General features: G+C 33.3%; 2 protein-coding genes across 4 annotated transcripts in view; one reads left to right on the top strand and one right to left on the bottom strand.

The window, feature by feature from the left end:
* The window catches only part of LOC149088387 (KICSTOR complex protein SZT2-like), a 110,526-nt gene extending 86,382 nt beyond the window's left edge, over positions 1-24,144 (bottom strand). Inside the window, exons 1-16 of one of the 2 annotated variants that reach the window (XM_089247470.1) lie at positions 23,971-24,144; positions 20,969-21,103; positions 19,830-20,018; positions 16,702-16,779; positions 13,932-14,024; positions 12,003-12,140; positions 10,922-11,081; positions 9,056-9,276; positions 8,539-8,672; positions 8,293-8,435; positions 8,048-8,135; positions 7,121-7,285; positions 6,045-6,188; positions 3,925-3,990; positions 3,043-3,246; positions 828-945 (exon numbers count right to left, since the gene is read on the bottom strand). In XM_089247470.1, the coding sequence (XP_089103596.1) occupies positions 828-945; positions 3,043-3,246; positions 3,925-3,990; positions 6,045-6,188; positions 7,121-7,285; positions 8,048-8,135; positions 8,293-8,435; positions 8,539-8,672; positions 9,056-9,276; positions 10,922-11,081; positions 12,003-12,140; positions 13,932-14,024; positions 16,702-16,779; positions 19,830-20,018; positions 20,969-21,103; positions 23,971-24,009 (2,115 nt within the window). In that variant the 5' untranslated portion in view covers positions 24,010-24,144. Of the gene's footprint in view, positions 1-827; positions 946-3,042; positions 3,247-3,924; positions 3,991-6,044; positions 6,189-7,120; positions 7,286-8,047; positions 8,136-8,292; positions 8,436-8,538; positions 8,673-9,055; positions 9,277-10,921; positions 11,085-12,002; positions 12,141-13,931; positions 14,025-16,701; positions 16,780-19,829; positions 20,019-20,968; positions 21,104-23,970 lie in introns of both variants that reach the window. The other variant, XM_089247469.1, reaches the window with a different exon arrangement.
* Positions 24,145-25,364: 1,220 nt separating this feature from the next.
* Positions 25,365-27,213, top strand: part of LOC149088386 (uncharacterized) — a 48,684-nt gene continuing 46,835 nt past the window's right edge. Inside the window, exon 1 of one of the 2 annotated variants that reach the window (XM_089247468.1) lies at positions 25,365-26,123. In XM_089247468.1, the coding sequence (XP_089103594.1) occupies positions 25,725-26,123 (399 nt within the window). In that variant the 5' untranslated portion in view covers positions 25,365-25,724. The remainder of the gene's footprint in view (positions 26,124-27,213) is intronic. The other variant, XM_089247467.1, reaches the window with a different exon arrangement.

The following is a 27,213-nucleotide window of genomic DNA, read 5'->3' as shown; positions in this document are numbered from 1 at the left end:
GACCAGACCCTGCAATTTAATGTGGATTCCAAACGGCAGTTTTTTTTCTTTATACTTACTGAGTGGTAGGTGCGCTAACCCTCTCGGTGTGGGATTCCCTGCGGTAGTAATCTCTTTTTCTATGGTCATGTTACCGTTTCTGTTGCACCCCACGTCAGGAAAGTTTCTGACAAGGACAAACCGGGTATGGAACTCGCGGCACCTCTAAACACCCTTTGGTATCATAATTATATACATTTCAGGCACCTGCTCAAGCATTTTGATAAAATTAATGAATTACTTGATTTTTATAGAAATATATATTAATTGTTATTAAAATATTATTCATAATACTAATATAATAGACAAACTTTTGTGACTCTACAGAGCAGAATACTATGCACAAGTTTGTTGGCAAGTAAAATAAAATAAAAAATATTTTTCTATGGCCATAATAGTCAACCGACAAATTTTCCTAGTGGGATGCTTACGGGGTGCATGTGCGGGGATAAGTTACAGTTAACAGACAAGTCAGGTGTAGCTGATTGACTAAAATTAAAGCATGACTTTAACAGGTTTAACGCAGTTTGACCTGTATGAAACCCTGAAGTTCATTCTAAATTTCAGAAAAAATGTCAGTATTCATGGCACTTCTTTCGCTCGCCGCCCCCCCCCCCCCCATAAGGACAAAGAAGAAATACTTTCCTTAGAAAGCAGAAGCTTTAAGTTACCTGCACAATGTAGAATATTTCATAGACATTGTTAAACATGTTGGTTGATCAAATGCTCTCACACATTATACATAATAAAAATAGGAAAGGAAATGCATTTGTCAGCAATTCATTTACCTCGTGTCTTCTATAGCCAGGTAAACCTCCAAGAAATGCTAGCCTTATGACCACACATGGTGCTTTGCATGTAACACGGATAACATAGAATGAAACAGGTTTGTCTTTTGTTGCTTCGCTTCATCATCCAAACGAAAAAAAAACACATTTTAATGAAAAAATACTAGTATATTACATCATATGAGCATTAATATATGATATGAATAACATCATTTGAAACATACATGTACATTTTTAAAGATATGTAAAACGTGGAGTTGAAAAACATCTGATTGTTCTGTTTCATTACCATAATTTAATTAAAACAATCACTATGATGTACTCATTATGGATGGATTGGCTAATCTCCCCCTGTTGCGGGTATTTCCCATTACATGATATATTCCTTGAGGCTCCACAAAAGTTAAGCGCTAAGAATCAAATACTGTATATATATATATCTTTCAAACCGAGCACATCTCTGGTCTATCGCCATGGGCAATTTACTACTGACTGAGCTGTGGTGGAAGTGTGAGCGAGTGTACCTAACAGCTTGAGTCTGCATAGTGTTGTATCTGACTTTTCAGTGCTGCCATCTATATTTCAGAAGTGAAGTGTAATGATTGAATATTTGTACTATTGTAAGCCTGTTGCTCTCCATGGCAAGACTTTTTAATGGAGAGATCGGCTCACATTCAGGCCTCGAAGTTGGGAACCACAGAAAACCAACTTCAGCCGACCTCCACTGTGGTGACAGTGGGATTCGAACACATGGGTTCTAGCAATGAGAGTCCCTCACTATGACCACTTGCCCCCCACAGCGGCACTGTATGTATGTATGTATGTATATATATATATATATGCGTGAAATGATTAACCATAAACCGGAATAACTTTGGAATTGGAGGTGAAACTTTGGGATAGCGGATTATATTTTATGCTCTTGAGTTTTCAGCCAATGGCATGTGTTTTATCGGTTCGCTACTACTTATAAAATGCATGGCTGGAATTTTGGAAGTTGAAAATAATCTGCTGTCTCAAAGTTGAACCTACAGTCTCAAAGTTAACCTGATTTATGGTAACATAAAATTACAAAATTTTAGCAAATCAAATAGCAGTAAGTGTTGGGCCACGGCCAGGGATGTTTAATCTACATATATTAATGTGGCCCAAAACAAGCAATTTCATACGCACATAAATATTTTCTTAAAATTTCATGCTATTTTCGACAGATTTTTAGCGTTTTTTTATATATATATAACCAAATAGAGAAGACTCCCGGTAAAATGAACTTGGCATATTTCTTTGCAACGGCTTCATTGGTTGTCGTTTAAATTTCAAGTGCAACCCAAAATAACTAGAACTATGAAAGTTTCATGTTCAAATAATCTTGTCATCTGCCCTCTATATTGAAAGCGAAAATTGCATATATGCTTGAATTTTCATGTTTATATCAAGAGCATGGGAATAACTACAGATCTGATTGAAATTGTTAGGAAAAAAGTGTTTATCCTGATTTAATTTTTCCAATTAACTAATGTTGATATGTATTTTTATGAAAAATTAAATCCTAAAATTATTGTCGACTCCCACCTACTCTATAACTCTGGGTTGTTAGAGAATTACTCTGGTTGTTATATGCATGAAAAATAAAACAAATAAGCATATTTTTTATAACCATATTTAGCATTATAAAGAAAAATGCTAAATATAAAATTTAAAAATGTATTTGATGAAGACAAACATTAATAAAATCAGCTGTTCAGAAACAATAACACCAAAAATAATCATCAAATTTACCAGAAATTTGCCACACAGATTACCATTATTATTTAGCACATGTGTCATAAGCAAATAATTAAAATGACTAAATATGGCAAATTATGGACATGTATTAAATCTCCATGGAAGTCTGTTTCACACAGACATGGAAATCTGTATTTCACAAAAATTGTACAAAATCGGTATTGGTCATTACCAGTTATACAGGGTATATGTAAGTTTCAAGTGGGTAACAAAGTATCAAATGGCTTACAGTTTTAACCATATTTCTTTATACTTTACACAGTATTTTTACCTCCCATAAATATCTTCCTTGTCGTAATTCAGTAACTTATGTTTTGTTGGTGTAGCATTTAACCTCTAAACAGCAATGTATATTAAAAAAAATACATATGAACACACATTACACACACACAGAAAATGCAATATAGTTGAATAAAAGTCAAAAATTTACCTGTATATAAATTTTACATAAAAATAATTTTCAACTAGAATGAATGAGCTGTAGTCTCTGAGTAGAGAATTCAAAGCTGTTACAGCTTGTCTGCATTGAATATGAACATAGCGACCACTCGCATTTGGAAGATGAAGATTTTTTGGAAGAGGAGTATCGTGTCTTAGCATTACACCGATACGATGAGTATGCATCCACTTTTGCCTGAAAATTAAATCACGATATAGGAAAGTGAATTAAATAACATCTAATGTTCAAAACAGAAAACTATCCTGTGAATAAAAAAAATTGTCCATTCCAAACTACAAAAATTATAAATTTGACATTAGTTTGATTTACGTTACAGATCTGTCCACCCTAAACCAAAGAAATTTCATCATAGCAGAGAGCAAAAAAGTCGATATATTTGGGAAAATACCCAAAAAAAAATTTTACTTATCTAAATAAAAAAATGAATAACGCAATCTCCAATATATCCCCCCCCCCCCACTTTCTCTATTTTTTTTTATCAGCTGTTAAAAATTTCCAGTACTTAAAAATTCTTTTTTTTTTCTATTTTGTCTTATTTTTAATTTTTTGAAAATATTTTTATAATTTCTTTTTAATTATGTGCATTTGATATATGCCTGTGTTTTAATTATTATTTTTTTTACTCAAACATATATTTTCATGCATGCACATTACCATTTTTTATACATATATATTTCATCAAAAGAAAATTGATTCTTGTATTACTTGTTTCTTTGTACCAAGGCATTCAGCCCAAAACAATAGATTGATTTGGATTACTGATTTTTATAAATTTTTTTTATTGGTTACCTAACCACTGAAATATTTCAATAACTATTTTAAATCACTGTTATTTGATTGAATATAACTCACCAAACATTTATATCCAACATGTAAAGTGGTTTCCAGAATGTGGTGAATTGGCTGTGGGCCATCATTCTTAAAAAAATTATTAGACAGTTAATAAAGTCAAAACAAGTACAAAAAACTAATTTCTGTAGCATTCTAGTAAATTGTCATTGGAAGAAAAATAAGTTTCAGTATCTTACATTTTGTATAATTTTTTTAACTGCTACTCAGAAGTTAAGGAACAAATACAAAATTGATCATACGTCAAAAAAAAACAAGAAGCTTTTTTGTATGCTTTTACAAGTTAATAAATATAAAAATTACTGAAACTACTGTAATTTTCATACATGATCTACAGATGCAAATTTTTCTACGTTGAGGAAAAAATGTTATCATATACAACAGTGATGTCGTCGCTGTTCGTACAAAATGTCATGTCTCAAAATTATCAACTTTTTTACGCCACTAAAAGCCTCACACACGTTTCAGTGTTCTGTAAAAATATCACAATACATTTTTACAGCTGTCAACTGATCTTTCTATTGGCCAGAAACATGACATTTTTACAGAACACGGGAACACATGTGAAGAAGCTTTTAGTAGCATAAAAAAAATTGAGAATTTTGGCATATGACATTTCAAACAAACAGCAAATCTATTGCTGTTGCAGATGATACATAACAAAAATGTCAATTTTTCTACCCACATCTATACAGGCGTCCCCTCTCTTTATACAATTAATTGGTTCTACAAGATAATCACATAAAATGAAATAGGGGAGTTAATTTTAACGAGGGTAAGACAGGGAGATAGGGTTTTCTTCAGGAGAAGAAACCCCTCCTCCCTAATTGGGTCAAAAAAAAGTAAGCCCAACTTCCAGCAGCAAAATAATTTTTTTAAATGAATTATTCAAACTTATAAACAGATGTCGTCAATTCAGGCTATACAAATAAATTCAATTGATACTTTCTACTTCAGTCTTCACTACTGATTGATTCTAGTGAGTGTAGATGTATTCTTTCCTGAAGAGCCTGATGTGATATATTGATAACTTTTTAATGAAACTAGTCCATATTCAACTGATGAGCAGTATTTTTTGTCGCTTTATGAGAACTTTAGGAGCAAAGCTAGAGCATTCTGAATATCAATCTTCATATATGACAATTACAGATTCATTAGGATTGTTTTAAATTAAAATTCTGATGGCATTGTTGATGTATTACCAAAAGATGTTCATTATTGAGATCTCGTTAGATTTGAGCATTTCTTCCCCATATTCATCTCACCTACATCAATAAATCCAGCGGATTTTTTTACTTTAATTATTTCATATTTCTAATTTGCAAGCCTATTTTCAGGATTGGAATCAAACTACAGACCAAATTTAGCAGATCACAATTTCTAAAATTAATTTTTCAAAATCACATTATAGTGAAATCGCATAAAGCGAGGGATACCTGTATATATTTGACAAATATAAAATTTAAAAAAATAATTTATTCAAATCAATTAAAAAAAATTATTTCCATTCAATTCTTTTAGGGGGTGCTACAGATAATCAGTGGTATATACATCTCCACATCAAGCATCCCTCTGTGGATTATTCACACAAGAATATGGTAGAAATGAGAAAAAATGACCTAACAGTCTTTTTCCTCCAAAACACAACTCATTTTATTTTTTACATGAATGCGAACAATTTCAATTTTAAATGAACTTACAGTCCCAGTCTGTAATAAATTAGGCAGTTGAAACAGGAATAAAACCGATAAAATGTCCAAAAAAAATTTTTAACGATAACTTCTTATCAATTGCAATGTAAGAATTCTCTTTTCATTGCAAACTTTATGAAAATGACCTGTTGCTCCCCCACCCCCAAAATATGTTAGCATTCTTTGCAGCAAGGTTTCCTATTAAAATAAAACCAATATCTTACACATTATCAATAGTTTTTAAATCAGTTTTCAGTAATCCTAGAGGGGAATTTTTAATTCCCTTTTCACCTCAAATTATCAACAATCTGTGCTTTTAAATAAAAAATTAAAAAAAAAAAATTTCACACTGTTTTCAATTAAAACAAAAGTATGTGATTTGTCATATTATATAATGATATATTAAATAAAATTTAAAAAAAAAAAACTTACTTATTAGATAACACAGGCGATGTAGAATTTGCAGGAAGATAGAAAAGTGGCACCCCATTTTTAATGCTATCAGGAATGGTATAGTGAGCAGGATTGTGTGTAAATGAATGCAATTGAACAAGAATCTGATCAGTATGTGACAAACTGAAAAATAGTCAAAAACCACATTAGACCTTTGATGCACTAAAAATACAATATCTGAAAAAATATCAGTGATTAATGGCTGATTAGTTTTGATGAATACTGTTATGACTGATACTGTTTACATATGACTAATATATATCTCATTATATTTTTAATACTTTTTCATTACTAATTAGATAAAACTATCTCCGATAAACATCCCCCCCCCCCAAATTGATACAATACCAACAAAGATAAAATATCAACTCTGTTGAAACTTATTACAATCAAAATAGTTTCCAAAACCAATTTAGCATCTCAAAATGAAGATTAAATGCTGAATAATTAAGTGAACCCAAAAATATATCCACCCTTGAGTGAGGTCAATGTGCGTATTCAATAATGACAATGCTAGAAGCATTTCTACAAGTATTCATATTCAAAACACCTTTCTAACATATTGCATTCAGTTGTTGCTAATCAGGCAGACTCTCGCACCTGAAATGCTAGCCAACCATATTGGGATAAATATAATCCATACATATGAAGTTATCTAAAAAATACATTTCAGAGGTGGTGTAATTGAATTCACACTGTGCTATATCTCAATATGCATCACTAAAATTTGAATGAAAAATATTAAGCGAATCCTAATCTAGTGAGTTGATACTTATTATATTGCAGTTAAGTGCTCATAATTTTTTCTGTAAAACAAAGAGAAAACTCTAATTTTTGACAAAAATCCAGAGTAATTTCCAATTCCAAATAGCGGGAAGAAAGGTGAAAAATCTGGGGAGTTGGCAGGTCTGGATGGGACTGTTCCTACATTTTTCCAATGCATGCTTAGGAAAATTAAGATTGCTTAACAATATTTATGAATAAACAAATGGTACTGCAATAAATGATGGCATTACAATGAATAATTATGCTCATTGCTAAAAAGAGAAGCTTACTTCCTCACGTAAGTCCAGAACTGATTAATTACTGCAACACGATATGAACTCTTGATAGGTTTCTTATCTGAACACGTGACATCATGAAGAAATTCATAGCATCCATCAACAGCTAGTTCAAAATGACACATTGGAATTTGAAGTTCTGCATCATTAACCCTAAAACTAAAAAGAAATAATAGTGAATGATTTAGAATGTAAAAATTTAAAAAATAATCTGAAATGAGAAGAAAAATTAATATCAATCTAGGATCATTCATCAAATATTGCATTTGCAGATATGAATGGAATTAAAAAAATATATATTATCGAAAGAAACTAATTTTAATTATTAAAAATGAATGATTATTATGGAAATTCAAATTGATTTCTATAGCCAATATAAAAACTTATTTTATTTGCATAAAATTATCAAACTGAGTATAAATTATTAACTTTAAGAAAGAAATAATCTGACATATTGTAAATTATCTAGTATATATATATTTATATTGTTTCTTCGTTTCTTCACAAGAACTAACATTATGGACCACACATATATAAAAAGATTAAGCTTTAAAATGACACATTCTTACAAAATGATTTAATATCCCATTTGTAAATAAGTAAAAATATTCAAATTTAAAAAGCAAATGCAATATTTTGGGAAAAATTAGAACTTTGATACAATTCGTCTGTATAGCAAAGAACGCTTTAAGGTGAACTTTTCATAAATTCTACACATTCAAAATTAAATCTGTTTAGTATGAAACACATTTCCACACTTTCTTTATTTTGCAAACTTGAGACATAAATTGTTGAAAAAATAGCATATTATACTGCACATGTATAAAAATAATTGAAAGAATATATAATTGCAGTTGAAAGTTCAGTACAGGTTTCAAGACTTGAAGCTGCATGTTTATCAACTAATATACATTTACTAACTTTTGTACATTTTTAGATGATGCCATATATTCGAAGTTTGTGCTTAAATTCCATGGCAGGTGAAATTTAACCTCCATTACATTTTTACCTATGAGAATACAAAAATATTTTAATAATCATGTTTAAGATAATAATGATAATCATGATAAAGATAATTCAATAAAAACAAAAATGTGTATGAGAAACTAAGTGTAAAATTCTGGTCTCACATTTACGTGTGCATAAAAGTACATTATTTTACTTACTTTCATCCAGATTTACACTTTTTATTGTATATCCTTCTCTAAGACGACACGAAATAACATTCTCCAGAGAAACTTTCAATGGTCCTTCTGCATGTCTTTTTCTCACCCTAGATTGACTGGCCACTGAATAAAAATATGGATTGCTGAAACAAAAACTCATAAAATTAATGGCATTGATAAACGTTTGGAATTGTAAAAAAACTTAATTGTACTGATGAAGCAACTGGTGAATAAAATTCCACTTACTCTACATTCCAGCCAAATTGATTATTGGGAGAGAATTTCAGAAAATCAGGTATTGTCTTTGCAGTTGTCTGGAAGCTCCAATACAAGAATGCCTCGTGATAAGCATTTGGTTTAAAGGACTCTGAACAGTCATTCTAACAAAGAAAAAAATATTAGCATAATCGTAATAAAAATCACTATATTTTCCCTCCTGAAAATTGAATTATATGGCTAGAAGCAATTTTGGTATATGGACATGTGATTAAGTTAAGTACTATAGACAGAACATCAATAAACCATTCAACTGAAACCAAAATGTCAGCCACATATAGCTTTTAAAAATAGCTTTAACATTCAAAAAACACAGATGTATCAAAAAGTGATTAGATAAAAATTTAATTATAATGAAAAGTGGGCAATTTTAATAATGCAATTAAAATGAAGAAAGAATTCAGCCAAGATATTTTCATGAATTTTTATATTATCAACATAATACATATAGCTGCATACTCAATTTCTTAAAAGAAAAACATCTCACTGAAATGTCTGCATATGGGAAATAAGCTCCACAAGTTGCAGCTGATATGAACTGCATTAGTTCTACATAAGGGCACCGTGCAAAACTAGAAAATGGATGATACTGGCTTCCAATTTGTAAGAAAGAGCAGGATATGGTACTGTTCCTTAACTGCGCAAGCAAAGAATCTTGCATCTGTGAATTTGGAAAACTAATCACTCCATCAGTGATAACCACAATTCCTAAAAAAATTAATTTTAATAGAAGTTATGGACAGCATAATAAAAAAATTGGCTCATCTCATAAAACATGCATATATTATATTAGCGTTTTTTAAACTTCTTTCCATCATTGCCCCCTTTCACAAGATAAAAAAACGTCCCTATATATTGCCCCTCTTTCTAAGCCAACAAATGCAACAGACATGGTGGATTTGTAGTTTCTTCCACACTGGTTCATTCTGTTACCACTACTACTAAACCACACATGCACCTCATCTATATTCCTCTGCGGAACCTCTAACGAATTGGTACATGTTGGAATTTGCGTGTACGTGTAGTGAAACCTGACGTGAAGTTTGTTCCTGTGTAATGCTTGTTATGTGCGTAGTGCTGAATTCTGTTACCACTATTCAAGCGGTATCACCTACTATGGGAAACACTGTATTAGATCAATTTGCCCCTGGCAGTCCAGTGATTAGGGAGCCAGCCTCTGGCATTCGAGGAACCTGGGTTCAAGTCCCGGTAGTGGCAGAGATGAAATACAACCCACACGGATAAAGGGCTTACATCCCAGAAGAGACAGAACCTGGGTCGTGTCTGATCTGACAGAGCCTTCGAATGTGTAGGTCTGGGTTCGAATCATGGATGTCTACTAACACTAACAAATTCCCTGGACAGATTCTAATGATCTCTTGGGAATACATGATGATCAAATTTCAAATTCAATAATATAAATTCAGTAGAATTAGTACCTCAAAAACCAGGGGAGTGAAAAAAATATATTAAAATTTTATATAAAAAATTAAAAATACAACTGAAATGGCAAAAAAAAGTTATTGAGAGAACCAAAATATATTTTACTCCATCCTCATAATCATTTCTATGGCCTTTGAAAAACCATTGGCTTTTTCCAAAATCATGGTTTCATTAACTACTACTTTACTGCACACCAACTTCATTTTATATATATCGCCATACGACAATTTCCAACCAGAGGAGTTGGGCAGGAAATGAAGGCTCCATCCATCGGTGGTCCCCCCAGGCTCGGTAGGTAAAGAACTTGCTTCTAACGTTCTACGCCCGGATTCGAATCCATGGACCTTAATGGTAACCTTCATAGTGGAAGATGAGCATCTTACCACGGCGGCACTCAGGCTGGTTTCACTAACTGGAATTTCTTTCCAGTGTATTTCATAAACAGTTTTTCCCCAACCTTTTGCCAATCTCAGACCTCCTGGGGCAAAAGACCACTGTGGTCCATATGAAATCCAATATGGCTCTCACATAGAGTAGAGAAGTTGACAGAGTTCCAGCCCATGGGCATAGAATGAATCCTATCACTTTTTTGCCATTTTTATTTTTTTTACATTTTAAATATAATATAGAAGGGGAGGCCAGTGAAAAATCCTGATCTAAAATCCAAAGGTTTAAGATGCGGGGGCGATGAAATCCAAAACAAGTTATTTTTTTAAATGTCAATGTCACTTGTAAAAATAAAGTAATCGATTGGAATTTTACAACACTTAATGTATCATTAATGACAATACAATATTTTTGTAGGGGGTAGTATTTGAAAAAATATGAACATATATCTCAATCATGTTTAATATATATTTTATAAATCTTTGATTCACGCAATGTGTCAACTAACGATCACTAATCTTACCTGCACTACTGTTTTCTGGCAGTAACTGCAATGCCAAAATTCCATAGCGCAGAAGGTTCAAAGCACTGATGTCAGAGACTAAAGACTGCGAAGCTTTGGAAGTTCTGTTATTATCACCCATATCAGTTGCTAACGAGCCTGATATACTGTCCAATGACATCTGCTAAAAAAATATTACAAAAAAAAAAACCGCATAAATTTTATATTGGTTGAATTTCAAACAGCGCACAAGATGCAAAAAATATTTTACTCTGGAATTATCACAGCAAAAAAATTTACAATATATTATTATACAATAAAATCTAATGAAGGAAAAGTAAATTAAAACCTTTCAAATACCCGACATATGTTTCAGTGTTACTAATTGGTTATGAGAGAGACCCCCCCCCCCCACAAATATTTGGCAACTTTTCCACTTTTTGCCAACTCAGACATTGGCAAATTTTAGTTACTTATTTCCTGTAATACATAAATGTTAACTCAAATTATTGTTTTACTTAACCAAAAATTTAAATCGCACTGTAATTGATAGATATGTTTATGTCCTAACTCTGGACACCATGGATTTGATTGACTTTTCAGAACAAATTAATCCTGTAAATTAAGGTACATTTAAATATGAAAACTTTCCCAAAAAAATAAAAGCTTTGTTTTATTAAAATGAAAGTTTAAATGCATGATTTCTATAGAGTAGAACAAAACTTATTGTGTGTTAAACTAATGATAAGTCTATGATTAACTTTATTTTAAGCTATGGAAAAACTGAATGCAAATTTGATCATTTTTGTCGCACCACGGTCATTTTCTGCACACGAGGGCTAATTAGACCAGGACCTACAATTTATTGCTGAATCCGAATGACAGCCTTGCTTTTTATACTCATCGAGAGGTTTGTGAGCTAACCCCTTAATGGGGGTAGCAATCTTTTTCTGTGGTTATATCACCGTTTCTGTTGTACCCCTGTGTCAGGAAAGTTTCTGACAAGGATGAACTTGGATGAACCGGTTTGAATGCAAATAAAACATCAATAGATAATAATAAAAAAACAATCAAATTTTCAACAATGTTATTTCAAATATACCCTTATTCTTTCAGGAGCACCATAGACTTTTGAAACAGAGTTTGCAATCTGTGCTGCAAATCCTCTTACACTATTTTCCAATTTCTCGAGTAGCAGAGACACATTCTTTGATGTCAAGATCCATCCTTGGATCATAACCTAAATGAACAATTGTGAAACACGCAAGCAATGCTATCAGCATCCACATTTTTCTTTGGCACAAACAACAATGACAATGCACTAATTTATTTGGAATATACAGCATTCCCCCATAGAGATATGTTAAGGTTATGTAGAGAACATCAAAAGGATTGCGAATTCCATAGGAACCCATGACCAGAAACGTCATCGTACACCACTAGACGGCCTGTTCATGACAGCACTAGAGGGGAAATATGTAATTTTTCCTCATTCGAGTGGTAGTTGCTGTGGGAGGAGCATGCAAAGGTATACAAACAGGGAGCTGGCAGAGAGGGGAAATCACATATTTCCCCTCCAGTACTGTTGACTCATCTAGCACCGCATGATGTTTCCAGTCATCTGTGTCTATGCAATTCTCAATCCTCTCAATGTTTTCTACCTCTCTTTAAAGTGTGTACCTCTATTCATGGAACACCCTGTATAACTGGTGGATACAGTAAGGCAAGTTGACTATGTTTCTGATGCTGTGAAAGAACTGCATATAAATGTCTCCTAAAAATACAGAGTGTAATAATGAAAGTTCCTGTTATGAGCTGTCTACAGCCTCAACTACTACTACTAAACCACACATGCACTTCGTCCATATTCCTCTATGGAATTCTAATGAATTGGTGCATGTTGAAATGCGCATGTACGTGTAGTGAACCCGAAGTGAAGTTTGTTTCTGTATAATGCTTGTCATGTGTAGTGCCATCATCTGCCATCAGCTTTTCTAACTACGAGTGAATTGTAATGATTGAATAATTGCATCGTTGTAGACCTGTTATTCTCTGTGGTGAGACTTTTTAAGAGTGGTGAGCTTTTTTTGTGGTGAGACTACCCATCAGAAAATTATGAAACTTTAGGAAAGCCTTAATGAAAAGATGAGGGGAAATCTTTGAAGCTTCTTCGAAGACTGAAAATCTTATACATAGCTTTTGGTGCAGTATCACCATGTCTGTGGAAGAGTTTCACTTGCAAAATCACATTCTTGTTATCTCATCACACTGTTTAGTAGAGAAATGGAAATGGTTTTGCTAGAGATACCCTGCTATAAAGCTTAAGCAGTTTAGCCATGGATTTACAAAAACATACATGTACAATAACATGTACATGATAAATTGCATATATAGCATCCTCCAGTGATAAATATCCGAAATGGTTTTGCTCTCAATTTTTTTTTCCCATCCCTTCATTGAGGGGTTCCTAAAATTTTATAACTCTTCCGATTAATAGTCGTGGCTGTAGAGAGATTAGAGCAGGAGAATTCTATTACGTACACCTGATCAAAATTTAAAAAAAGTTTTAATTCACTTTAATAAATAACCATTAGTGAAAAATGCCAGAAGAGGGGTGCTAGTGAGTAAAAAAGAAAACAAACAAATCCTGTTATCATTCTTCATAATGGTCTATATGTAAAGCCCACCACTCACTCTCTTCCCCCTACCACAGTGAAAAGGACTAAACAAAGTGCAAATAAAACCCCTTTTATTCGATTCGATCTGTATTTTCTTTTATTACTACCAATAGTTCTTGAAACAAATATTCAATTTTAAATAACATTTCTTATGAATGCAGTCTTGATGATAATAAATGAGAAATGCAAAAGTTTAGACTTTTTTGAAGGGCAGATACAAAAACTTTTCTAATATTTTGTCTGCATTTTCTAATATAAAGTACAATATGTTAAGAAATATATAATCAGATAAAAAAACAAAATTAAAACATCAAAATATTATAAAAAGGTGAGAAAAATCACGAGAAAAGTACCTGAGGCATTCCAGGAGGGCAATTCGCAATATTAGCAATGATAGTGATGTGAAGTTGAGGTTCAAAATGGAAACGTGAACCTGGAATCTTAAACTGTCAGAAAAATAAATATTAATAAAAGAACACTTCCATGTTAAGTAGATTTCAACTCTAAAAAAAGACAGAATTATGAATTTGATAATTCTTTTTTTTTTTTTTATAAACCGATGTGCAAAAGACAAACTTAAGACAGGAAAAAAATTGATAATAAACCAAAATCCTGATAACTGTAAAGTCTTTTCCATGTGATATAAATTCAGTACATACTTTGTACAAAAGTGATTATATTGTCATTAAATCGTATAATAAAATGAATGATATTATCTGTGATTCCAATAAATATAATTCATTACATTTCCCCCACAAAGGCAGTTGAGTTTTCTTTACAGAATTCATCTGTGCATCAGCCAGCTGTTGAAATCTTCGTGTGATCAGGGAAGAGTGACATCACCTTCTGATAAATCACCAGCAGCGTCAGCAATTGTGAGCTTTGGCCCAAGTTATTTGGCCAAGTCTGACTGTCTATATCAGGTCTCAATCAGCGCACACAAGCTCTAAGGAGAGAGGTTTATTGCTTTTGTAACATAGTGGTCTAGCTTGTGCTCATCCGATAAGTGAGAGGACGTGGGTTCATTTCTCCACAAAGGCAGTTGCATTTTCTTTCCTGAATTCACCATCACACCAGTCAGCCGTTGAAAGTTTCAACAGCTGAACAGCTTTCAACTTGAAACCGTTATATTTTGTTACTGTTATTAGTAGAAGATAGATAAGTCACTATTTTTACAGTTTTTGAAAGTAAATTTTATGTGACAGTTATCTAACAATTCTAAAGATTATCAAAAAATTTCAGGGATAAAATAAATTAAAATTTTTTATAAGTATTGTGGGATTTTGAATTTCTTATCATAATTGAATACATGTTCACAAATAAATTTTTGAATCCTTTTTTATAACAGAAAAGTTAGCAATTTGTTGAATCATTTTATTTTTAAAATTTTAAGTGGAAGCAGTGTGAAACAGAATGTTAAAAGACCAGGAGCAGCTCGTGAAGGAGGCACGTAAGAGCGCACGCCCCTGAAAATTATGTCATTAATTTAATTCTTTAAATGGATTTGATACCAACTTAAAACCATTGAATTTCTTTTTTTTAATGAATTTTTATAAATTAGAAAAGAAAATTTTTTGGAAGCATTCATAAAAAGAAAAAAGTCCCATAAAATACAGGTCATATGGTCAATGTTCTGCAGTGTTTTCCACGGAGAGGGCTCTGTATTCTTCTTTCCTCTTTGGCCGCTCTTTGCCACGCGCCATATGAGATACCCTTTGATGGTATAAAAACCAGAGGAAGGAGAAAGGGGGATGGTTAGTACAAGACTATTATACTCATTTTAGGCGAGCAAAAAAAAACAACATGCAAATACTCATGCTTCCGTCTACTTTCTTTTATAAATCTACTACCTCTTAAATCTGTTGTATCTTCCAAGTTTGAATTAAAAAAAATATATTTTATAACTTTATTATAAAAATTTATATACCTTTTAAATTAGAGCATAGTATTCGGGCATTTTTCTACCTTTTTTTGTAGGGTCCAGTTTTTGTGAAAAATTTTCTAATTTTTGTGAAAAGGATCATTAATTTTTTGAAAAATAAGTAATTTTGTAGAAAACGAAGCAATCTAGTTAATCTACACAAACGAAATGAAATTCCAAATCAACGGTTTCATTAATTTTTATTTTGTAAAGGGTCGTTTTTTCGATCTGGAATTTTGTAAAGGGTTTGGAAAATGGGCTCAAATTTCGGCTAGGTGCATACCCCTGATATTGAAAAAAGAATATGAATTTTCACAATTTGCCAAAACCATTGCCGATGGCAACTGTTAAACTTAAATGATGATTCTCATTGTTAAGACATCGCTTCAGCTCACTGCGTAAACTTTTTTTTAAGTAGAGCATTATTATTTTTGTACTGCATAGGTATACAGATAATTTGAAAAATAATTTGATGAATAAAAATTTTCAATGCAGTGCAATACTTGACTAATTGTAAATAGTATATGTAATCAGAGCTGGAACCAGAGGGGCAGAGAGGGCGATTGCCCTAGGCGGAAAAATTTAGGGGGAAACAAAGAACACCATTATATAAAATTATTGGATTTTAAATTGGCGGGGCGGCAAAATCACGCTTGCCCTGGGCAGCAAAAACCATAGTTATGGTCTTGCATGTACTTGACTACATATCATCATCGATAGTTAGAGGTATATTTTCTGAAATATGTGCTCCCCACAAAATATCCGACCAGGAGTCGCCACTGTAAGAGACAAATAATATTTTATTGCAGACCGGTTTCGTTTTATAAAGGGCACATTGAAACATCAATTATTGATGGGACTGTCTTTTGATTTCGTAGACAGGTTCAGGTTTCCATCTGATATGGTGTTCATCTTAGACAGGTTTTACTATGGTTCTTGTCCAAAGCAATTGAGTTTGAAGAAATATCATGGAAGATCTTGACATATTTAATAAAATCCACAACTCGCCCACAAAAAAAAACAATCACTGCAATATTTGAATACAAGCAATAGCTAACAATATCAACTTGTAGCAGCTATGTATTTTCAGTAAGTTAACATTAATGATATCATCAAGTTATTAAAACTATCAAAGAACGAATGATTTAAAGAAAAAAAGAAAAAAAATTGTTTTGCAATAAGATAGCTTCAAATACACTTACTGCCTGGCAGATACTAAGCAGGCTCTGCTTCAGAGCAGGATAAATTTCATCTAACAAAATGGTTTCATGTTGGCTGTCCTACATTAGGAGGAGTGAAAAAAAATTAGAAGGTGGTTCTAAAAAAACCAATGCCGCAAAATAGTAATTCTCTCCTTCAAGGGCTGACAGACCTTATAATCAAAACAATTTTTTTAATTACAGCAATTCATACACAGCAACTCTACTGAAAAGCTGTATTCTGAAACCTATGGAGAATTTAAAACATCTAAGTAAAACAACATAAAAATCATAGAAATGCATAATTAACATGGTTGCTGAGATGAGAGTTATTAGTTCGCATATTAATGACACAGAACTTAATCACACTTTGTGAGTGCAAAACTCTATGGTTTTATTTAGTTTATTTCATGTTTGTAATTTTTATAAAAATTGTTTATATTGATAAATGGTAATGTGTGTTCTGAATGCAGTGGCACATGTGAAGCTTGTAAGTTAGCTGTTTGGTTTGAGAGCGAGTGCATCTAAAGAATAAAACAAAAAAAAGTTCTGTCAACATACTATTGTACTAATCACATGAATGTTATTTCTGATAGCAAGAAAGGTCATTCGCTTCAAAAACTTGCAGAGAAATGTTGATGTGGACATACACAAATCCTTTGCGTATTGAAAAATGAAAGTGAGCTCATGGAATCATTGGGAAAAAAAGAAGGGGAATTAGGAAGAGGGAAGAAAAATACCCAGAACTGAATTCTTGTGTGTATGAGTGGTTCAAGATTGCATGAACGATACAGCTACCCATCAGTGGTACACTGTTGAGAGAAAAAACATTGGGCAATGCAGAAAAGCTGGACATCCACACCTTTTCAGTCAGCAATGGATGGTTTAATAAATTCTGTGCAAGGAATAACATTGTATTTCGTGCCATATGTGGTGAAAGTGGGGACGTGGACTTGGGAGTTGTGTATGATTGGAAAGAATGACTTTCAACTGCAATCCAAAATTACTCCCCTAGGGACATCTATAATGTAAATGAGAGCAGACTTTTTTTCAGACTTCTACCATCTAAGTCCCTGTCCTTTAAAGACGAAGACTGTAAAGGAGGTAAACTTTCGAAAGAAAAAAACAAATGTTTTGGGCAAATGCAGCCTTTGCTCATTATTGGAAAATCAGAGTAGCCCAGATGGTTTAAAAATGTGAATATGGCTGGATGGGGTGCTCATTATAGATTGAACAAAAAGGCTTGGATGACGTGGGGAATCTCTGAAGATTGGTTAGAAAAATTCAACCAAAATATGGCTTCGAAAGAAAAGAAAAGTTCTCCTGATGCTTAACAATGCACCTTGCCATTCTGCGATGGGTGAAAATTTTACACTTTCTAATGTAACCCTGAAGTTCTTACCCCCTAATACAACATCGCTGGTGCCATACGCACATTTAAACTTATAGAAAACACATCATTTGACAGCTTGTAGTTAGAATGTAAGATGTATCACACATTTCTGAACTAGTCAAAACCATCAATTTATATGATGCAGTATCCTGGTGTACATCTGCTTGGGAGATCTGTCTGCATCAAAACGATTCAGAAATGCTTCTCGAAGTGTGGTATTGAAAACACTGGATGCTCAGAGGATATTATAGATATAGAAGATCGATCAATTTCGGATGACATCAACAGAATTAGTGGGACGCTGAACTTGAAAAACGACAACAGTGATCCTGATACTATTTATTGCTATGGCGAATTTGATGGAGAGAGTGCAAAACTATTAAGCATAGCTCCATTCTTTCATTCTATATTCTTTTCATTCTTGCATGTTAGTTGACGCAACTATTTAGAAATTGACAATAAAAAATGTCTTAATGAAAGAGGCAAAAAAAGACTGATAGCTCTTATTTACACTCTTTTGAACAATTTTCATTAAAACTTTGTTTCATTTTCATAATTTAATAGAGGAAAAGGAATTCGAAACTACAGTAATTGAATCTGGAATACAAAGAATTTTAGTTTTTTTACTAGCCAAACAAGCAAAAATTTCTACAACAAATCGGATGACTGAACAAAAAGGTGATTCAGACGATAACGAATGAGGAAGTGAGAACAGTTTCCTGTAGAAAAGAAATGGAAACTATAGGAAAACTTAAAAATCTTATACTGAGAATCAAGGGCCCGAACTCTTCCTCGATAGATATGTTGAAAAAATTTAACAAAAAAATTGAAATGAAATTGTTAAAGAAAAATGTTCAAAAAAATAACAACTAAAAATTTTTGACTTCATGAAATGACAATTTGTATTGATTCACTTTTACTGTATTTGCTTTTTGATGCATTGTAAATAAATTGAACGCAAGATTTTTTTTGTGACATTAATAGCCGCTATTTTGACACCCCCCCCCCCCCTGAAATGTGCTTTTCCACAGACACACTTTTTTGCGGAACACAGAGTGGCCATCTTAGAGGAGTTTCACAGTATATGTATTTCTCACAGGGGCGAATCTAGAGCTCACTGTTGGTGGGGTGATTTTTTCTACAATGGCTGTGGATCTGGTGACCATACGTCCGGCATTGTCCTGTATGTTTTGGGACAGTCATGGTTGCTGCTCTGCCTCAACTTTTTGAAAAAATTCTTGTTTTTTCTGTTTTTTAGTCAAGTTTGCTTGAATCTTGTATGTAATGAAAAATATTGATACAAGTAATTTTCAACAAATTTATCCAATGCAATATCATATTCACATTTCCCTTTGGGGGGGGGGGGGTTGATCATCCCAATTCAATCCCCCCCCCCCATAGATCTGCACCTGATTTCTCTTATACACAGAAATTGTGCGAGGATCAAATTAGAAATTGTATGATGATCAATTTATTTTACCCTGCATTGTCGATGATGTGTTACTACTGACAATATGACAATTTGAAAGAAAATTTTTAAAAGGATTGAAAATTATTTTTATAAATCGATAACAATTACTTGTTTTTTCAACTAGGAGTGACACATTAAATTGCACTCTTATTATGTACAAATTTTTTTTACATAAAGATTTTAGTAAAAACCAAACTACCGTAAATCTCAAAAGTAAAATTTCAGAATATAACAAAAGGGGTTAGTACAAAATAAAAAGATGCATACCACAGATGCTACTGATGTACTCAGGTCCAGGCAAAAAACCAACTTGTAACGAGTCGCAAGGAATATTACTTTTGTATCAGCTACTATTAAAACATGAGTTGGTTTTTCTTCAGTTGCATGAAAGTCATAACCACACTCGTATCCTTTTGGAATAGCAGAAATGATTTCTATTTCTTTCAAACATTGTTCCTGCAATATAGCATTGATCATTAGCAGAAGAATAGCAATTAGCAAATATAATATAAACAACAGAGTAAATAGGAAATTATAGATCAACCTCCTCAGTCACGGAAGAAGCTCTAAATTTTATGTTTTCATGTTTATTTTTAACTGTGAAACTGCCTGAAATTGGTTTCTGCTGACAGACGAGTATGAATAAGATACAACCAAAGACCCTAGAACTAATTTTGAGGTTTCTATGAGCATTTCATTTAGCTAGGTGGAATTTTTTTAATGTGCTGGACTGGAATATCTTACGACAGAGGGACTGAAAAAGTTGAGAAAATTTTAATGCAAGAAATTTAATAACATTTAAGGTTTTCCAGTCATGAACATATGCATAAAATTATCATTTAGTAAAAATGCCCATCTTGACTTAAGCAATAGTTAGGCTTAGTTGACTCGCCAAATTTTTTAAATTTTTCAACAGGCCATTCTTTCTCCCCCCCCCCCCCCAAACTGTTTTGCAGTTAATTGACTTAACTTATATGAAGAGACATATTCACAAGGGACTAAGTAGTATCCTGCATGTTTGAATGGGAAGCAAATTTTGAAAATGAATGGTCAAGAAAAGCGTATTATAACAGGAAGGAATGTTGCAAAATTTGCCTGGCCCATGAATGGTCTGCATATAGGCCTCTGCTTATAAGCCGATTTTGAACATAGAAAAATGATGCAAGGCATAATGATCAAGTAACTATATTTGGTAAATATTTCACAGTTTATAGAACAAATTTACATGAACTAAAAGCAAATTTTAGTTAAAGAAATCAAAAATATTTCCCAGATCACTATTAAGTCTGTTCAAAAAATCAGTTTTGAGTGATTGTATAAAGAAACAAATGTTATTAACAATTTTTAATATCATTTTATTTTCAAGCTCACTCATAACAATGACATAAGTTCCTTAAATATATCACCTTAGACTTCTTTGGAGTTATTTCAACAACTTTATTCAAATTGTCCAAAAACCACTGAGCTCTAATATTCCTTGATATTCTGTATTCATTTTGCATAAGGACATATATCTCCTTTGCCTCTGGAGCTTGCAACTCCTGCAAATCAAAAGAAGGGAAACATCATTCCAAAATAGTGATTGAAATCTAATCAAAGAAAAACTCAATTTGAAGTTGTGTTTGGTGGTAAGTAGGGATGGATACAGGGGGTGGCAATCACCCCCTTCAAGAGCCTGGCTGAAAAAAATACGAGAAAATATATGTTTTGTCTTTTAAGTGGGAAATATGGTTATGAAGTTTCCCTCCTTCCCCCCCCCCCTCCCCCGTTGCCGTGGATCTGTGCTTCGTGACAAGAAAATTTTAATATTTGAATGATTTAGCTCTTCGAAACAGCTTCTCAAACCATGTTGAAGCACAACAAGGTTGTGAAATATTGGGTTCACTAATAGTAACTTATGGGGATTTTCAATTCTTAAACTGTTTTAGAATGAAGCAGTACTGTAAGAATTTTTTGTCACACATGGTTTACTTGTAGTAATAGTCAGCAATTTTCACAAAGAAGTCCTCTTGTCAATGAAAACAATAGATGTGACTACAATCCTTGAAAGGCAAAAATTTCTTTCGGAGAGTGTGAACCAAACTGACAGTACAATAGACCACAAGCCTGTTCACACATGTCAAGTGATTTAGTAGTTCAAGTTTTAAGTGGTCAAGTACTTTATAATGTAAGCGAGTGTTAAGAGCCGTTTATACAGATTGAGTTGAAAGATTAAGTGGTTAATTAAATAAGTAAAATAGGATTGGGTCAAATTTTTTTTGGTAAAGTATGTATATGTGCTAGTGGACTCATATTATCCAATAAGCATTTATCACTTGATTACTTACGATGGGAGCTGGAACAGAATTTAATTTAATGCACTTGACAAAAAATTTAACTACTTAATCACTTAACGTGTGTAAATGGAAATTTAGTAGTTATAGTAGTAGTGCTAATATATTAAACAGTGTCATACTGTCATTCAATCGCCTCAGGCTGCACAACGATGGTCAGCTTAAAATGTTTTTCTGTGGTTTTCAAGCTTCTGTTTGTAAATGTGAGACCCTTTTATAAAAAATCTCACCATAGCAAGTAAGAGTTAACAATTAAATTACATTTATAGGAATATTCATTTATTGCCTATTTTATCTTTATAAGATAGATGGAAGTCCCTGAACCTGTATACAAGGTGATTCAGAAAAACATTGCTAAACTGAAAGGGCAATTCAGACATACGATAACAATCCAAAATCACATGGGACCACGGGTGCGCAAATGCCAACTGCAGCCACCACAGAGAGTTGTTGCATCCCCCACTTTATCAATCCTAAACTCAACTCAGCAAACCTGCAGTCTCAATTATGACAATATGAATACGTTAGGGAGCCACACATAAACTCAGAACATGCATTCTTTCTCTCCAATATGCATTGCTTCATTAAAAATTCTGCATGCCTGTTACTACTACTTAATTATGCATCTCGTACACATTCCTTTAAAAGTGTGTGACATAACAACTCCCTGTAGCGGTTCCAGATGGAATTAGTGCACTGATGTTTCCATGCAATTTTAGATTGTTATTGTATGCCTGAATTGCCCTTTCAGTTTGGTAATGTTTCTGAATTACCCTGTATATGTAAATGCTACAAAGGTATAGTTAAGTTAAATTTTGATGCAGTAATCTTTCAGAAGATAAAACTATAGTAAATTACTACTGTGAAGATAGATCAAGGCTAAGGGAAGTGTGATATTGTCATTGAAGAATCAACTTATTTGATGGTTTTTAAGAAATGATGTATGACACTCAAGTTAATATAATTTTCCTCTGATTTTAAATACAAAAACATTTTACATAAAACACCAATGTAAGAGGCCAGCAAGTCCTGCAAAATAACAATTTTAAACAAATGCATGCTCATGTTTACCAAGCAGGCACCTTCGATAGCTGGTGTAGCACAGGACACATTTGACATTTTATTGAGGCCTGCTGACCATCAAGCCAGGGGGTGCAACTAGAAACCGAAATTTGCCTTGTTGCCCAAGCCAGTATTTATTTTGGTGTTTCGTAGTAACTTTTAGTGAAAAAAAACGTGAACTCAGCTTCCTTCCTAGCATAACGCACCAGGTGTCCCTGCTTCCTTTTAGCTGCAACGCTGTGCACTAAGCTATACTACATACATTAGCAAAAAAAAAAAACCCCACCGAGTCTGAATTCCACACGAGTAATAAAAAGGGGCAAAATCGTAAACATATATTTACTGGCTTTAATACTAGTTGTGTCTTCCTTGCAAATGCTTATTTTGACCAGGGATTTCCACCGAAGCTAAATTGGGGTCAGTTGATAGCTCGATTAAAAATCGAATTCCTATATGATTTTTTAATTTGTTAGAAGAAACTACATTAAAAATAGTAAATATAGTTTCTTCAATGACAGAGAAAATAAGTTACAATCAAACAGTGACTTTGGAAATATTTTAGACCCATGGTGTGCTCAGCTTGTGGTTTTATAAATTTAGATTTCTGAATCAATTCTGAGGATGCACTGCCAGGGCCCGTTTCTCATACGTTTGGGCAAACATTAATTTTCGTTTTTTGGGGGGCCTTATAATAGTTTTTTTGAGGCAGTGTCTATAATACAAAATGTAGCCAACTTCGGGGCTCCACAAAATTTGTGGGCCCTGGGCATATGCCCTATTTACCAGTGCGTGATACTGGCTCTGCGCTTGGCTCCTTTGCTCCAAAATATTGTGGAGGTTCCAGCACCCATATGAACTCCGGCTCCGACGCCACTGTTATCAAGTTTTATCGCTAGCCCCGGTCACAATTTTCAAATGACAATTTCCACAACCATTTTTGTAGCATAAATGCTAATCTTCATTGTAAACTACCGCCATCTAAAAGTAAATTTAATTTAAAAAATAATTACTACCTGCGAGTTGTTTTTCAAATCCATAATTTGCCACAGCATTCACGGCATTGTTAGCATAAGCGGTTGCGCAATTATTTATCTGAGTCGAGCTTGTGGGACTTTGCATTTAACAAACCCACGTGCTGGATATGCTCTCTGTCTTATGCTGATGTTTACAAAACATGGGACTGACTGACTGGGACCTGCGCATCGGGCTATACAGTGAAGTTTCAGAAGCAGTAGCGATAAACGCGGCCCGCTGGCCAATCAGACGCCCTTGGCCAATTCGAGAATTTTATGCGGCCCGCAAAGCAATTTGAGAATAGATATTTATTTTAAAACAGTACGCAATGCAAAGTTAACTTAAGTATACGAAATGTATACTTAAAATGTATGTATACACACGAAATGTATACACACAGAAAATAAAAATTTAGACAAATTAGTACGTTCACGTACAGGCTTTTGGCAACAAACACACTATCTGTATTTGCAGTATCAGCGATAAATCTAAACTATAATATAGTTTCCTTGTTCACAAGTTGGAAATAGAAGTGGGGAAAGAGTACCGGATTTCATTTCAGCTCTCACCCTTTTGATCGCGCCCTCAAGTTTGAATTTTACACTCAAGAAAAATTGATTTGATCGGCCTTTTTCTTTCACAAAAAATTGGCCCTCGAAATCTATTTTTTTTACTTCCCTCAGAAGCAATAATATCTAGATTATGGCCCGCAAGTCGCAAAAGTTTGTGGGCCTATAGTGTTTTCATGTGACCAATTTTTTTTTGTCTTTAGTCCGAATAAATGGGAACTGAAGTCATTTAATTTTTTCGAAATGCCCTTTAAATGAAGAAGATATTTTTGAATAAATCAACAGTTATAGAAAAAAGAAAGTGTCTTCATAATATTAAAAATCTGTAAATTAAAATGAAAAAAAAAATTGGTGATTTATTTTCTTGAAGTACTTTTTACATGGATGAGAAAAATTCCTTGATATGGATAGTAATTGTAAACAATGAAAAGTGTTAAACCTGTTTATGATATTAAAAAAAGAACTTATAAATTTAACTGAAAAAAATAATTGCCTCCAAATTTTTAAAAGATTCCGGATCATGAATCTTTTGCCCCGCTAATGGAGCACTTGAATTTCAAGTTCTTGTATATTATTTATTTTATAGTATTTGGTGCCCCTTTTTCATACTAAAACTAATTTTTTGACAATTTTAGAATGATTAAAAGGTTTCCAGAAAATTGAATTCAAATGTTTTTCGACTTGTTTGGAGTTCTGTTGGACATAGTTTGGCTACTCTCTCGCACCCCTACGGCGAAATTGAGAACTATTTCTCGACGATCAAAGTGGAAACGTAAAGGATTTTTTCGTATTTCTTTCTTTTTTCCTCTCTCACCCTTCAGTTTGTCTATACTGGGATGGCATTAGTAGTGATTTTAGTCCTAATGCTGCGATTTGTTTCATATAATCATCCATCGTTTATATGTTATGCTGGCATCGTTTATTGAATTTATAAATTGTCTTCTTTTTTTCCCCCCATCGCGTCGACCGAATCCACTCTCGCATTTTTTCGTGATCGAAACTCGCCTCTTTCGATACGGCAGCGATGTTTTAAAAGTCGAGAGGACAATAGGTTAACTCCGTTCTCCGTGAACTTGTGTGCATTTGTTTTATTTGTTATTATTATTATTTTTTTTTTCGTCCCCCCTTTCTTTGGTTTGGCGTGAGGGAGAAAAAAATTGGGGTCTCGCTGTTTTTCTTTTGCAATGGCTGACATCAATTTGCGCCAGCAGCTTCTAGATTTCTTTCATTTGAATTACAACAACGACGTTAAGTTGATAGATATCTGTCGCGCCGTGCAGCAGCCCAAGAAAGCGGTCAACAGCATTTTGTATAGCCTGAGAAATGAGGGCGTACTGCAGAAAGTCGTTGAGAGCCCGCCCGTGTGGAGGGTCAGCGAGAAACTTTTCGAGAAATACAGTAGGCCCCCAGGTGCTCCCGTGAGGCTAGTCCCGATCCCTTACAACGTTAAAAAAGATACGGCGGCGGCCACTATCATGACCAGCGCCAACCCCCCAATCACCACTGCTAACAACAATGTAGCCGTGCTTCAACCGCCAGACATCCCAGCTGATGCCTCTTCTTATGTTAAAGAAGAACAACTGGTGAGTTATCAACAATTGCTGAAATTGACATTGTCATTATTTTGCATTCTGTCTTTGTTTCTAATTGGGGGAGGGATGACACAAGGGATTTAACAAGGGGGACTCCCCCCCCCCTCCTCCAACATCTTTGAAATGGGCCCATTGGCCAAAACCTTATGGTAATATTGAAAAATAATTATGAAATATATGTTATGGAAAATGTGATGGAGATGTGATGTTTTTGATAATTGCCCGATATGCATAATCACCAATCTGCTCTATGAAAGTTTGATAAATTTTCTGAAATATATCACTTTTACCTGTCTTATTATGCACAGTTACCTAATGAGGTTAGTTAGTATGATAAATATGAAAGAAATCGTGCAAGGATATCACTTAAATTCAACCACTTTCCAGTTTCTTCCATATGTGATAGGTGCACTGACATATTTCGGCATAAAAATTAAATGAAAAAAGTGTTACAGAGATATAAACATATAAATTATTATCACCATTGTAGTATTAGCTTTACATTTATCAACATTTTTAAACATAATCAAAATTACCCATCAAATCTGTCATTCAGACTGAAGTTTGAGCGAAATGTTCAGTAAATTCAAGTAATTCATTAACAATTTATCACATTTACGAGTGAGAATTATACATAATCAATAAATTTGTAAAATTCATCAAACTTACCGAAATAGTCGGTGATTATTCATATTGACTATTTGAGTGTTTAAGCCTTCCTGTTGTAGGAGCCATGCATTTAACGATTTTATCAACAATAAAAATTATTTTAAAGCAGTGTTTTATTTTGATCTACTCAAAATAAAAAAAAAATCATCCAGTAGATTTCAACATAGAATTTCATCCCACTGACTTAGTTTCATCCCACTATAAAATATTTTTGTTGAGATGGATGAACATCATTTTAATCCAAATTTTGTGTTTGAAATGCATAAATGTTTCCCCAAAGCATTTTTTTCTCGAACCACACACATCCTTATGCATATGTGAAGCGAATCTTCAAAGTACATAGGGAGACTCTTTGACACATATGCACAACAGTGCTCGAAATCCCAGGTCACCATGACGACTAGAAAATCTC

The sequence above is a fragment of the Pholcus phalangioides genome, unplaced genomic scaffold (assembly GCF_987345545.1).
Source record: "Pholcus phalangioides strain wild (caught in Gottingen) unplaced genomic scaffold, Ppha-v1.0 ptg000003l_1, whole genome shotgun sequence".
NCBI classification, from domain to species: domain Eukaryota; kingdom Metazoa; phylum Arthropoda; class Arachnida; order Araneae; family Pholcidae; genus Pholcus; species Pholcus phalangioides.
This window is presented reverse-complemented; position numbering and strand designations above follow the sequence as displayed.